The 12,569-nt window shown below is 46.7% G+C and overlaps 1 protein-coding gene across 2 annotated transcripts in view; it reads left to right on the top strand.

Annotated features, from left to right (window-relative positions):
• GDPD4 (glycerophosphodiester phosphodiesterase domain containing 4) overlaps positions 1-12,569 on the top strand; it is a 171,613-nt gene that overhangs the window by 85,022 nt on the left and 74,022 nt on the right. For both annotated transcript variants that reach the window (XM_089676756.1, XM_089676755.1), the window contains exon 5: positions 9,161-9,220. In XM_089676756.1, the coding sequence (XP_089532882.1) occupies positions 9,161-9,220 (60 nt within the window). The remainder of the gene's footprint in view (positions 1-9,160; positions 9,221-12,569) is intronic.

Genomic DNA, 12,569 nt, shown 5'->3' with positions numbered 1-12,569 from the left:
ACTATATCTGGTCTCCCAAGATTCTGTATTCACTATATCTGGTCTCCCTGGACCCTGCATTCACTATATCGGGTCTCCCAGGACCCTGCATTCACTGTATCTGGTCTCCTAGGACCCTGCATTCACTATATCTGGTCTCCCAGGATTCTGCATTCACTATATCTGATCTCCCAGGACCCTGCATTCACTATATCTGGTCTCCCAGGATCCTGCATTCACTATATCTGGTCTGCCCGGATCCTGCATTCACTATATCTGGTCTCCCAGGATTTTGCATTCACTATATCTGGTCTCCCTGGACCCTGCATTCACTATATCTGGTCTCCCAGGACCCTGCTTTCACTATATCTGGTCTCCCAGGACCCTGCATTCACTATATCTGGTCTCCCCGGACCCCACATTCACTATATCTGGTCTCCCAGGACCCCGCATTCACTATATCTGGTCTCCCAGGATCCTGCATTCACTATATCTGGTCTCCCAGGACCCTGCATTCACTATATCCGGTCTCCCAGGACCCTGCATTCACTATATCTGGTCTGCCCGGACCCTGCATTCACTATATCTGGTCTCCCCGGACCCTGCATTCACTATATCTGGTCTCCTAAGACCCCGCATTCACTATATCCGGTCTCCCAGGACCCTGCATTCACTATATCCGGTCTCCCAGGATCCTGCATTCACTATATCCGGTCTCCCAGGACCCTGCATTCACTATATCTGGTCTCCCAGGACCCTGCATTCACTATATCTGGTCTCCCAGGACCCTGCATTCAATATATCTGGTCTCCCAGGACCCTGCATTCAATATATCTGGTCTCCCCGGACCCTGCATTCACTATATCTGGTCTTCCAGGACCCTGCATTCACTATATCTGGTCGTCCAGGACCCTGCATTCACTATATCCGGTCTCCCCAGGTCCTGCATTCACTGTATCCGGTCTCCCCGGACCCTGCATTCACTATATCCGGTCTCCCCGGACCCTGCATTCACAATATCTGGTTTCCCAGGACACTGCATTCACTATATCTGGTCTCCCTGGACCCTGCATTCACTATATCCGCTCTCCCCGGACCCTGCATTCTCTATATCTGATCTCCCAGGACCCTGCATTCTCTATATCTGGTCTCCCAGGACCCTGCATTCACTATATCTGGTCTTCCAGGAACCTGCATTCACTATATCTGGTCTCCCAGGACCCTGCATTCTCTATATCTGGTCTCCCAGGACCCTGCATTCACTATATCTGGTCTCCCAGGACCCTGCATTCTATATATCTGGTCTCCCAGGACCCTGCATTCTCTATATCTGGTCTTCCAGGACCCTGCATTCTCTATATCTGATCTCCCAGGACCCTGCATTTTCTAAATCTGGTCTCCCAGGACCCTGCATTCACTATATCTGGTCTCCCCGGACCCTGTATTCACTATATCTGGTCTCCCCGGACCCTGCATTCACTATATCTGGTCTCCCCGGACCCAGAATCCACTATATCTGGTCTCTCAGGACCATGCATTCACTATATCTGGTCTCCTAGGACCCTGCATTCACTATATCTGGTCTCCCCGGACCCTGCATTCACTATATCTGGTCTCCCAGGACCCTGCATTCACTGTATCTGGTCTCCTAGGACCCTGCATTCACTATATCTGGTCTCCCCGAACCCTGCATTCACTGTATCTGGTCTGCCCGGTTCCTTCATTCACTATATCTGGTCTCCCCGGACCCTGCATTCACTATATCTGGTCTCCCTGGACCCTGCATTCCTTATATCTGGTCTCCCTGGACCCTGCATTCCCTATATCTGGTCTCCCCCGGACCCTGCAATCACTATATCTGGTCTCCCCCGGACCCTGCATTCACTAAATCTGGTCTCCCAGGACCACGCATTCACTATATCCGGTCTCTCCGGACCCTGCATTCACTATATCCAGTCTCCCCGGACCCTGCATTCTCTATATCTGGTCTCCAAGGACCCCGCATTCACTATATCTGATCTCCCAGGACCCTGCATTCACTATATCTGGTCTCCCAGGACCCTGCATTCACTATATCTGGTCTCCCCGGACCCTGCATTCACTATATCTGGTCTCCCCGGACTCTGCATTTACTGTATCTGGTCTCCCCGGACCCCGCATTCACTGTATCTGGTCTCCCAAGATCCTGCATTCACTATATCTGGTCTCCCCGGACCCTGCATTCACTATATCTGGTCTCCCCGGACTCTGCATTTACTGTATCTGGTCTCCCCGGACCCCGCATTCACTATATCTGGTCTCCCAGGATCCTGCATTCACTATATCTGGTCTCCCAGGACCCTGCATTCACTATATCTGATCTCCCAGGATTCTGCATTCACTATATCTGGTCTCCCCGGACCCTGCATTCACTATATCCGGTCTCCCCGGACCCTGCATTCACTATATCTGGTCTCCCAGGACCCTGCATTCCATATATCTGGTCTCCCAGGACCCTGCATTCACTATATCTGGTCTCCCAGGACCCTGCATTCACTATATCTGGTCTCCCCGGACCCTGCATTCACTATATCTGGTCTCCCCGGACCTTGCATTCACTATATCTGGTCTCCCCGGATCCTGCATTCACTCTATCTGGTCTCCCCGGATCCTGCATTCACTATATCTGGTCTCCCAGGATCCTGCATTCACTATATCTGGTCTCCCAGGACCCTGCATTCCATATATCTGGTCTCCCAGGACCCTGCATTCACTATATCTGGTCTCCCAGGACCCTGCATTCACTATATCTGGTCTCCCCGGACCCTGCATTCACTATATCTGGTCTCCCCGGACCCTGCATTCACTATATCTGGTCTCCCAGGATCCTGCATTCACTATATCTGGTCTCCCCGGATCCTGCATTCACTATATCTGGTCTCCCAGGATCCTGCATTCACTATATCTGGTCTGCCCGGATCCTGCATTCACTATATCTGGTCTCCCAAGATTCTGCATTCACTATATCTGGTCTCCCTGGACCCAGCATTCACTATATCGGCTCTCCCAGGACCCTGCATTCACTGTATCTGGTCTCCTAGGACCCTGCATTCACTATATCTGGTCTCCCAGGATTCTGCATTCACTATATCTGATCTCCCAGGACCCTGCATTCACTATATCTGGTCTCCCAGGATCCTGCATTCACTATATCTGGTCTGCCCGGATCCTGCATTCACTATATCTGGTCTCCCTGGATTTTGCATTCACTATATCTGGTCTCCCTGGACCCTGCATTCACTATATCTGGTCTCCCAGGACCCTGCTTTCACTATATCTGGTCTCCCAGGACCCTGCATTCACTATATCTGGTCTCCCCGGACCCCGCATTCACTATATCTGGTCTCCCAGGACCCCGCATTCACTATATCTGGTCTCCCAGGATCCTGCATTCACTATATCTGGTCTCCCAGGACCCTGCATTCACTATATCCGGTCTCTCAGGACCCTGCATTCACTATATCTGGTCTGCCCGGACCCTGCATTCACTATATCTGGTCTGCCCGGACCCTGCATTCACTATTTCTGGTCTCCTAAGACCCCGCATTCACTATATCCGGTCTCCCAGGACCCTGCATTCACTATATCTGGTCTCCCAGGACCCTGCATTCACTATATCTGGTCTCCCAGGATCCTGCATTCACTATATCTGGTCTCCCTGGACCCTGCATTCACTATATCTGGTCTCCCCGGACCCTGCATTCACTGTATCTGGTCTCCCAGGACCCTGCATTCACTGTATCTGGTCTCCTAGGACCCTGCATTCACTATATCTGGTCTCCCCAGACTCTGCATTCACTATATCTGGTCTCCCCGAACCCTGCATTCACTGTATCTGGTCTGCCCGGTTCCTTCATTCACTATATCTGGTCTCCCCGGACCCTGCATTCACTATATCTGGTCTCCCTGGACCCTGCATTCCTTATATCTGGTCTCCCTGGACCCTGCATTCCCTATATCTGGTCTCCCCCGGACCCTGCATTCACTATATCTGGTCTCCCCCGGACCCTGCATTCACTATATCTGGTCTCCCAGGACCACGCATTCACTATATCCGGTCTCCCCGGACCCTGCATTCACTATATCCGGTCTCCCCGGACCCTGCATTCTCTATATCTGGTCTCCAAGGACCCCGCATTCACTATATCTGATCTCCCAGGACCCTGCATTCACTATATCTGGTCTCCCAGGACCCTGCATTCACTATATCTGGTCTCCCAGGACCCTGCATTCACTATATCTGGTCTCCCCGGACCCTGCATTCACTATATCTGGTCTCCCCGGACTCTGCATTTACTGTATCTGGTCTCCCCGGACCCCGCATTCACTGTATCTGGTCTCCCAAGATCCTGCATTCACTATATCTGGTCTCCCCGGACCCTGCATTCACTATATCTGGTCTCCCCGGACTCTGCATTTACTGTATCTGGTCTCCCCGGACCCCGCATTCACTATATCTGGTCTCCCAGGATCCTGCATTCACTATATCTGGTCTCCCAGGACCCTGCATTCACTATATCTGATCTCCCAGGATTCTGCATTCACTATATCTGGTCTCCCCGGACCCTGCATTCACTATATCCGGTCTCCCCGGACCCTGCATTCACTATATCTGGTCTCCCAGGACCCTGCATTCCATATATCTGGTCTCCCAGGACCCTGCATTCACTATATCTGGTCTCCCAGGACCCTGCATTCACTATATCTGGTCTCCCCGGACCCTGCATTCACTATATCTGGTCTCCCCGGACCCTGCATTCACTATATCTGGTCTCCCCGGATCCTGCATTCACTATATCTGGTCTCCCCGGATCCTGCATTCACTATATCTGGTCTCCCAGGATCCTGCATTCACTATATCTGGTCTCCCAGGACCCTGCATTCCATATATCTGGTCTCCCAGGACCCTGCATTCACTATATCTGGTCTCCCAGGACCCTGCATTCACTATATCTGGTCTCCCCGGACCCTGCATTCACTATATCTGGTGTCCCCGGACCCTGCATTCACTATATCTGGTCTCCCAGGATCCTGCATTCACTATATCTGGTCTCCCCAGATCCTGCATTCACTATATCTGGTCTCCCAGGATCCTGCATTCACTATATCTGGTCTGCCCGGATCCTGCATTCACTATATCTGGTCTCCCAAGATTCTGTATTCACTATATCTGGTCTCCCTGGACCCTGCATTCACTATATCGGGTCTCCCAGGACCCTGCATTCACTGTATCTGGTCTCCTAGGACCCTGCATTCACTATATCTGGTCTCCCAGGATTCTGCATTCACTATATCTGATCTCCCAGGACCCTGCATTCACTATATCTGGTCTCCCAGGATCCTGCATTCACTATATCTGGTCTGCCCGGATCCTGCATTCACTATATCTGGTCTGCCCGGACCCTGCATTCACTATATCTGGTCTGCCCGGATCCTGCATTCACTATATCTGGTCTCCCAGGATTTTGCATTCACTATATCTGGTCTCCCTGGACCCTGCATTCACTATATCTGGTCTCCCAGGACCCTGCTTTCACTATATCTGGTCTCCCAGGACCCTGCATTCACTATATCTGGTCTCCCCGGACCCCGCATTCACTATATCTGGTCTCCCAGGACCCCGCATTCACTATATCTGGTCTCCCAGGATCCTGCATTCACTATATCTGGTCTCCCAGGACCCTGCATTCACTATATCCGGTCTCCCAGGACCCTGCATTCACTATATCTGGTCTGCCCGGACCCTGCATTCACTATATCTGGTCTCCCCGGACCCTGCATTCACTATATCTGGTCTCCTAAGACCCCGCATTCACTATATCTGGTCTCCCAGGATCCTGCATTCACTATATCCGGTCTCCCAGGACCCTGCATTCACTATATCTGGTCTCCCAGGACCCTGCATTCACTATATCCGGTCTCCCAGGACCCTGCATTCACTATATCTGGTCTCCCAGGACCCTGCATTCACTATATCTGGTCTCCCAGGACCCTGCATTCACTATATCTGGTCTCCCAGGACCCTGCATTCACTATATCTGGTCTCCCAGGACCCTGCATTCACTATATCTGGTCTCCCATATACAGACTGATTTTACTGTTGTGGATTTAGGAACACTTTAAGGGTCTTGCAGACCCCAATGTTTGGGGGCTCCAAGAAATTTTCTAGCAAAAAATACTGATTGTTACAGGTGAACAAAAAGTGCCAGAAAAGGTCCGGTCTTCCAATTGATTTATTTTTTAAGGGTACTTATATAGCACCATCGTTTTACGCAGCACTTTACATATATATTGTACATTCACATCAGTCCCTAACCCTCAAGGGGCGTACAATCTAAGGTCAATTTCATATATACTAGGGCCAATTTAGACAGGATCCAATTAACCTACCAGCATGTCTTTGGAGTGTGGGAGGAAACCGGAGTCCCTGGAGGAAACCCACACAGGCACAGGGAGAACATGCAAACTCCAAGCAGGAGGTGCCGTGGTTGGGATTTGAACCAACAACCTGAGTACTGCCAGGTAGAAGTACTAACCATTTAGCCACTGTGCTGCCCTAGGATGTTGATGCTGTTCTCCTTCTGAAAATCCTTGTTGCCTGGCTGTCTCTGACTTTCATACTCTCCAAACAAGCAGCCGTCCAGGGAGGTCACCTGATCTGCACTGTTCCAGGGTGGTGGTTCAGAAAATACCCAAGCTATTGGATCAGCAAGGCAGCCAGGCAACTAGATTTTTCAGAAGCAGAGGCCAGCAATGGCAGCCCTTTTCTCAGTGGAGCTTTCCTTTAAGGAAGAACCCTTTTTGGCAGAACGTCGGCAGGCATTTCAAGGCTTTTCCTTTGCAGATAAATCGCATGTGTTGGAAATTAGAGCTTGGCTCAGAGCACGTCGTTAAATTTCCCATAATCCCTCTTTCAGAAGCACAGCCAGTGCAGTTACACATATTTTTCAGGCACTTTGAATGGGCCCACAATTTGCATACTTAGCGTCCCGGAAATGTCAGATGCAAAATCAGCACGCTCAGTCCTGACGTACAAGATTAGGACCAGATGTGTCTCAGTGAAGATTTGATTTTTCCTGTACAATCCTGTACATAATTAAAACGATTGAAACTATTTTAAGAAGCATTAGTCTTCTTTCACATGTGCGGTAAACATACCACCCTCGGAAAAGTGATCTGATTCGGGTCACTTTTCAGAGGGCAGTAGCAGTATAGCACTACTGTCGCTTTCTAAATGTCAGTTTTTTGCTTGTTTGTTTTCTTTTCCTTACTTATATCTTTTTTATTGCCCAGTGGCAATTTTATATTGCAAGATTGCAATGCAGCAGCGAGCTGAGTGTTGGGCTTGTGGTTGCAGTGTGGCCTCATTAAACTCAGTGTTAATCCCTGCAGCCCGAGGTAAAAATGCCACAATAATGCCGCAAAGCATCACTGCCACACCATGTGTGTCGCCTTGTCTGGCTGTATTCTTACAGTTCAGGTCTGTAGCCAGCGGGTAGTAAAATCCTGGCAGCCGCCCCTGTGAAAGAGCCCTTTAAAGGCAGTTAGATGTATAATAAAACAGGTATGAGGCCCCATTTTTTGGGCAGTTTAAGCTGCAAAGGATTTTTTTTTCTGTCTATTGTCACAGTAGCATCTGTGCTGTACATAGCCTGTGCAGAGAACAGAGCTGTGGGAGGAACCTAGAAGGCCCCACCCACTACAAACTACTTGCAGAAAACTACAAGAAGTCATTGTGAGATCCTCAGGGGCGGAGACTGATGTGAATGATTTGATCTCTTTATGCCGTCAAAAGGGGCGGACTGACAACTCATGGTGCCCCCGGCAATAGGGGATCATGGGGCCCCTGTGTCCTTGCCCAAACTCAAAAAAGCCTATGAAAAAGGTACCAGGGGCATCTCATGGGGCCCCCTACTGACCCCGGGGCCCTTGGGCAGTGCCCACGTTTCCAAATGGTCAGTCCGCCCCTGCTCACAAGTATGTTAGGATTAACATGAATCATATAGTGATATTCAATTTTATTGGCCATTGCAATAATTGGAGTGTGAATGAATGGTGAAAGATTTGGCCTTTGATTTTTAACCCCTTGACGCCGACGGCACACAAATATGCGTCCTCACAGAACTGGGCTTTTTTCCATGGGGCCACATATTTGCGTACCTGTCTTTGTGCTGGGAGCGCGCCGCTCGGCGCACTCCCAGCACAGAGACCACAGTATCACTGAGAGCCCTGGATCCCGTTGTAATGATTGGGACCCGGGACTCCTGATTCCGGGTCACGTGATCGCTGTGATAGGCTCTGATTGGCTATCACAGTGATCAGTCACTGTGCAGCTCAGCCCCCTTGTTTTTTTTCTCTCCATGAATGGAAAAGAGAGATACATTGTATCATTATATACATCCTATTATACATTGTATCATTATATACATCCTATTATACATTGTATCTCTCTAACTCCTGGCATAGAGAGAAATAAAAATGTTTGTTAAAAAAAAAAAGATAAATAAATAAATATTAAAAAATAAAATAAAAAATAAAGAAAAATACCTAGATCAAGGTTTGATCTACTTCAGTGCCAGGGTTAGTGTTTGGGTCAAGGTCAGGGTCAAAGGTCAGGATGTAATTTAAAAAAATGGTATCAGTGTCAGTTAGTGCTAATTTCAGTGTCAGTGTGTTTTAGGTAAAAAAAAAAAAAGACAAAAACAAAATGCGCACTATTGTTTCTGGGCTGTACTACGGGTACAAACAACAAATAACATACACATATATGGTATCGCTGCGATCATCAAGAGCTGGAGAATTTATTTTGGGTTGTTCTTTGGTGGTAGGTTATGGTCGTAACAAGAAACACACAGCTAAATAAAAAAAATATTTTATTTTACTATTTTAGGCCAGTTTTCCTTTGATAATAAAAAAAATTAGGAGCTATCCATTACCATTTACCACCAAATGAAAGACCAATTTGTCCTGAAAAAAATCAAGGTATAATCCACCTGGATGTATGAAGTAGTTGTGATGATATGTACGGTTTTACTATCAACATCAACGTTGCAGAATTGTGTTTAGGCATTAAGATTTGTTTTACCCTTAGGCGTGAAGGGATTAAAATAATTTATCCGCAACATATATATTTTTTTTTTAGGTTTTAGCAGTATGTTTGTTGTCAGAAGGTCAGCAGCTCTATCTACACTGGTGTCACAAGGTAAGACTCAGTTAATACAGTATGTCAGTTACATCTGAAAGCTATAATGTTGTTATCAACTACTGACTATGTTGAATCTTCATTTGGGATCCTTATACCCTTAACAATGTATTGCGGGGGGGGGGGGGGGGGGTCATTATTACTTATAATACATCAAAACTAACACACATTGACTAAGAACATGAAAGCAGTGATCTCTCTGCCAAGGTCCCACACTAGTGAGTCATAGCTAAAGCTAGCCACTCAGAAAGGAGAATGAGTTTTGCTAACTGGAGAGCTACAGTGCCTTGAAAATGTATTCGTACCCCTTGAAATTTTCCACATTTTGTCATGTTAAAACCAAAAACGTAAACGTATTTTATTGGGATTTTATGTGATAGACCAACACAAAGTGGCACATAATTGTGAAGTGGAAGGAAAATGATAAAAGGTTTTCAACATTTTTTACAAATAAATATCTGAAAAGTGTGGTGTGCATTTGTGTTCAGCCCCCTTTACTCTGATACCCCTAACTAAAATCTAGTGGAACCAATTGTCTTCAGAAGTCACCTAATTAGTGTATAGAGTCCACTTGTGTGTAATGTAATCTCAGTTTAACCACAGCTGTTCTGTGAAGCCCTCAGAGGTTTGTTAGAGAACATTAGTGAACAAACAGCATCATGAAGGGCAAGGAATACACCAGACAGGTCAGGGATAAAGTTGTGGAGAAGTTTAAAGCAGTGTTAGGTTATAAAAAACTATCCCAAGCTTTGAGCATCTCACGGAGCACTGTTCAATCCATCATCTGAAAATGGAAAGAGTATGGCACAACTGCAAACCTACCAAGACATGGCTGTCCACGTAAACTGACAGGCCGGGAAAGGAGAGCATTAATCAGAGAAGCAGCCAAGAGGTCCATGGTAACTCTGGAGGAGCTGCAGAGATCCACAGCTCAGGTGGGAGAATCTGTACACAGGACAACTATTAGTTGTGCACTCCACAGATGTGGCCTTTATGGAAGAGTGGCAAGAAGAAAGCCATTTTTGAAAGAAAGCCATAAGACGTCCCGTTTGCATTTTGCAAGAAGCCATGTGGGGGACACAGCAAATATGTGGAAGAAGGGGCTCTGGTCAGATGAAACCAAAAGTGAGCTTTTTGGCCTAAAAGCAAACCACTATATGTGGTGGAAAACTAACACTGCACATCACCCTGAACACACCATCCCCACTGTGAAACGTGGTGGTGTAGATGGATTAGAACCCCCATCAGTTTTTATCGCGGTCCCCATTAGGGAGATTCATCCTCTTTATTTGTCTTATTTACCATTATCATTGAAAGCGAAAATTAAAAGTCCCAAATTTTGGGTTGTCCCTAGAAAAGTAATAGAGGGGAAATCTTCCAATCGGTACACTAGTTCTGGAGACCTGGGGGTCCCCAAGATTCCCTTAATTTCCCTTAGTTTGCATGGATTGTCCCTCACATCCTGTTTTGGCTATGGGACAGGAAGTGAAGGTAAATCTCCCCAATGGGGGGCACAAAATCATCTAACAGAGGCTTTCTGTATCCAAAATGAAAAAAAAAAAAGTTTCACTTTAAGGCTGAATTCACATTGACTTGCAATAAAATGCAGGGAAAATGGATGTATTTTAATGCGCATTGACTTGCGTTAATGCATGTTTTGATTTTAGCAATTTAAAATTCATTGCTTTAGCAGGATTTCCTGTAAAATTACATGCTGTGGGTTAGAGAAGGAATGGAAAAGCAAACTTTTTTTTCTTTACTTGCATTTTACAAGCACGGACCTACGTTGCATTAAAATGCATACAACTATTGTTTTTTTTTAGGTGTCTCAATACAAAACATATAAAAATACAGCGCAGCTCTTCCTTACAACAAATAGAAACCAAAATATCAAAAAAATAATAATTTTGTGGTGAACATTAATCAATGCAAGTGAACATGCATCAACTGAAACAGCAAAGTCTCTAAATAGTGATTTATTCAACTTGATTAAATGTCAAAACACTTCATATCTTCATACATCTTAATTCTCCACCATGAATCACCAGATGTGCCCTCACCTGGAATATCTGACCTCACGTTATGTTCGGTCACACAACGCATGCGCCCCTTGAAGTGGACATAAACTGATAGGTATACCCAGGGGCGGACTGACAATTCATGGGGCCCCCGGGCAATAGGGGATCATAGGGTCCCTGTGTCCTTGCCAAAACTCAAAAAAGCCTATGAAAAAGGTACCAGGGGCATCTCATGGGGCCCCCTACTGACCCCGGGCCCTCGGGCAGTGCCCGAGTTTCCAAATGGTCAGTCCGCCCCTGGGTATACCCCGGGTTTAGACTCTTCCTCCAGAGATCAACACTCCCTTGATCTCTCCTCATCCACGCAGTGTATATGATAGAAAAAGATAGGAAACACAATAGTGCTTTATCCTTAAAAACACTCAGCTTTATTAAAACATAAAAGTGGCCACTCACAGATCAAAGGTGCTACATCGCTCCAGATATATAGCGCCTTTTAAAAAACGAACAGTGTTGTAAGACAGGAATACAGAGAAATTTCTTCACTCATCTGCTCTGACCATCAATGGATCGGATTATATGTTTTGTATTGATGCACATGTTATGAGTATGTGGCTAGTGTGAGCTGCTTTCGGTAGTATTTAGTATTAGTATAGCATATTTATTGCTCGTGAAGCTTTTTTGATTATTATGTTTTTTAAGTGTCCTTACAGCTTTGCTAAAATGCAGATCAATGCACTAGTGTGAATTAGCCCTTAATGAAATGTGATTTCTGGTAATCTTCCCATGAAAGTATTTGTTCAGACATTTTATGGGATGCCTTCATCAAAGTGCCCCATTGCATCACGTGTTCCCATCACAGTGTCCCTTTATATCAACTGTCCCCCTCAGAGTGTCCCCTTACATCAGATGTCCAATCACAGTGTCCCCTTACATCAGATGTCCCATCACAGTGTCCCCTTACATCAGGCGTCCCCATCACAGTGTCCCCGATACATCAGATGTCCCATCACAGTGTCCCCGATACATCAGATTTCCCATCACAGTGTCCCCGATACATCAGATTTCCCATCACCGTGTCTCCTTACATCAGATTTCCCATCACAGTGTCCCTTTACATCAGATGTCCCATCACAGTGTCTCCTTACATCAGATTTCCCATCACAGTGTCCCCTTACATCAGATGTCCCATCACAGTGCCCCCCTTACATCAGATGTCCCATCACCGTGTCTCCTTACATCAGATTTCCCATCACAGTGTCCCCTTACATCAGATGTCCCATCACAGTGCCCCCCTTACATCAGGCGTCCCCATCACAGTGTCCCCCTTA

This window comes from Staurois parvus, unplaced genomic scaffold, assembly GCF_062004578.1.
Source record: "Staurois parvus isolate SC_StPar_1 unplaced genomic scaffold, SC_StPar_1.0 ptg000173l, whole genome shotgun sequence".
Lineage (NCBI taxonomy): Eukaryota > Metazoa > Chordata > Amphibia > Anura > Ranidae > Staurois > Staurois parvus.
Note: the sequence above shows the minus strand (reverse complement) of the source record. Positions and strands in the feature narration are given on the sequence as shown.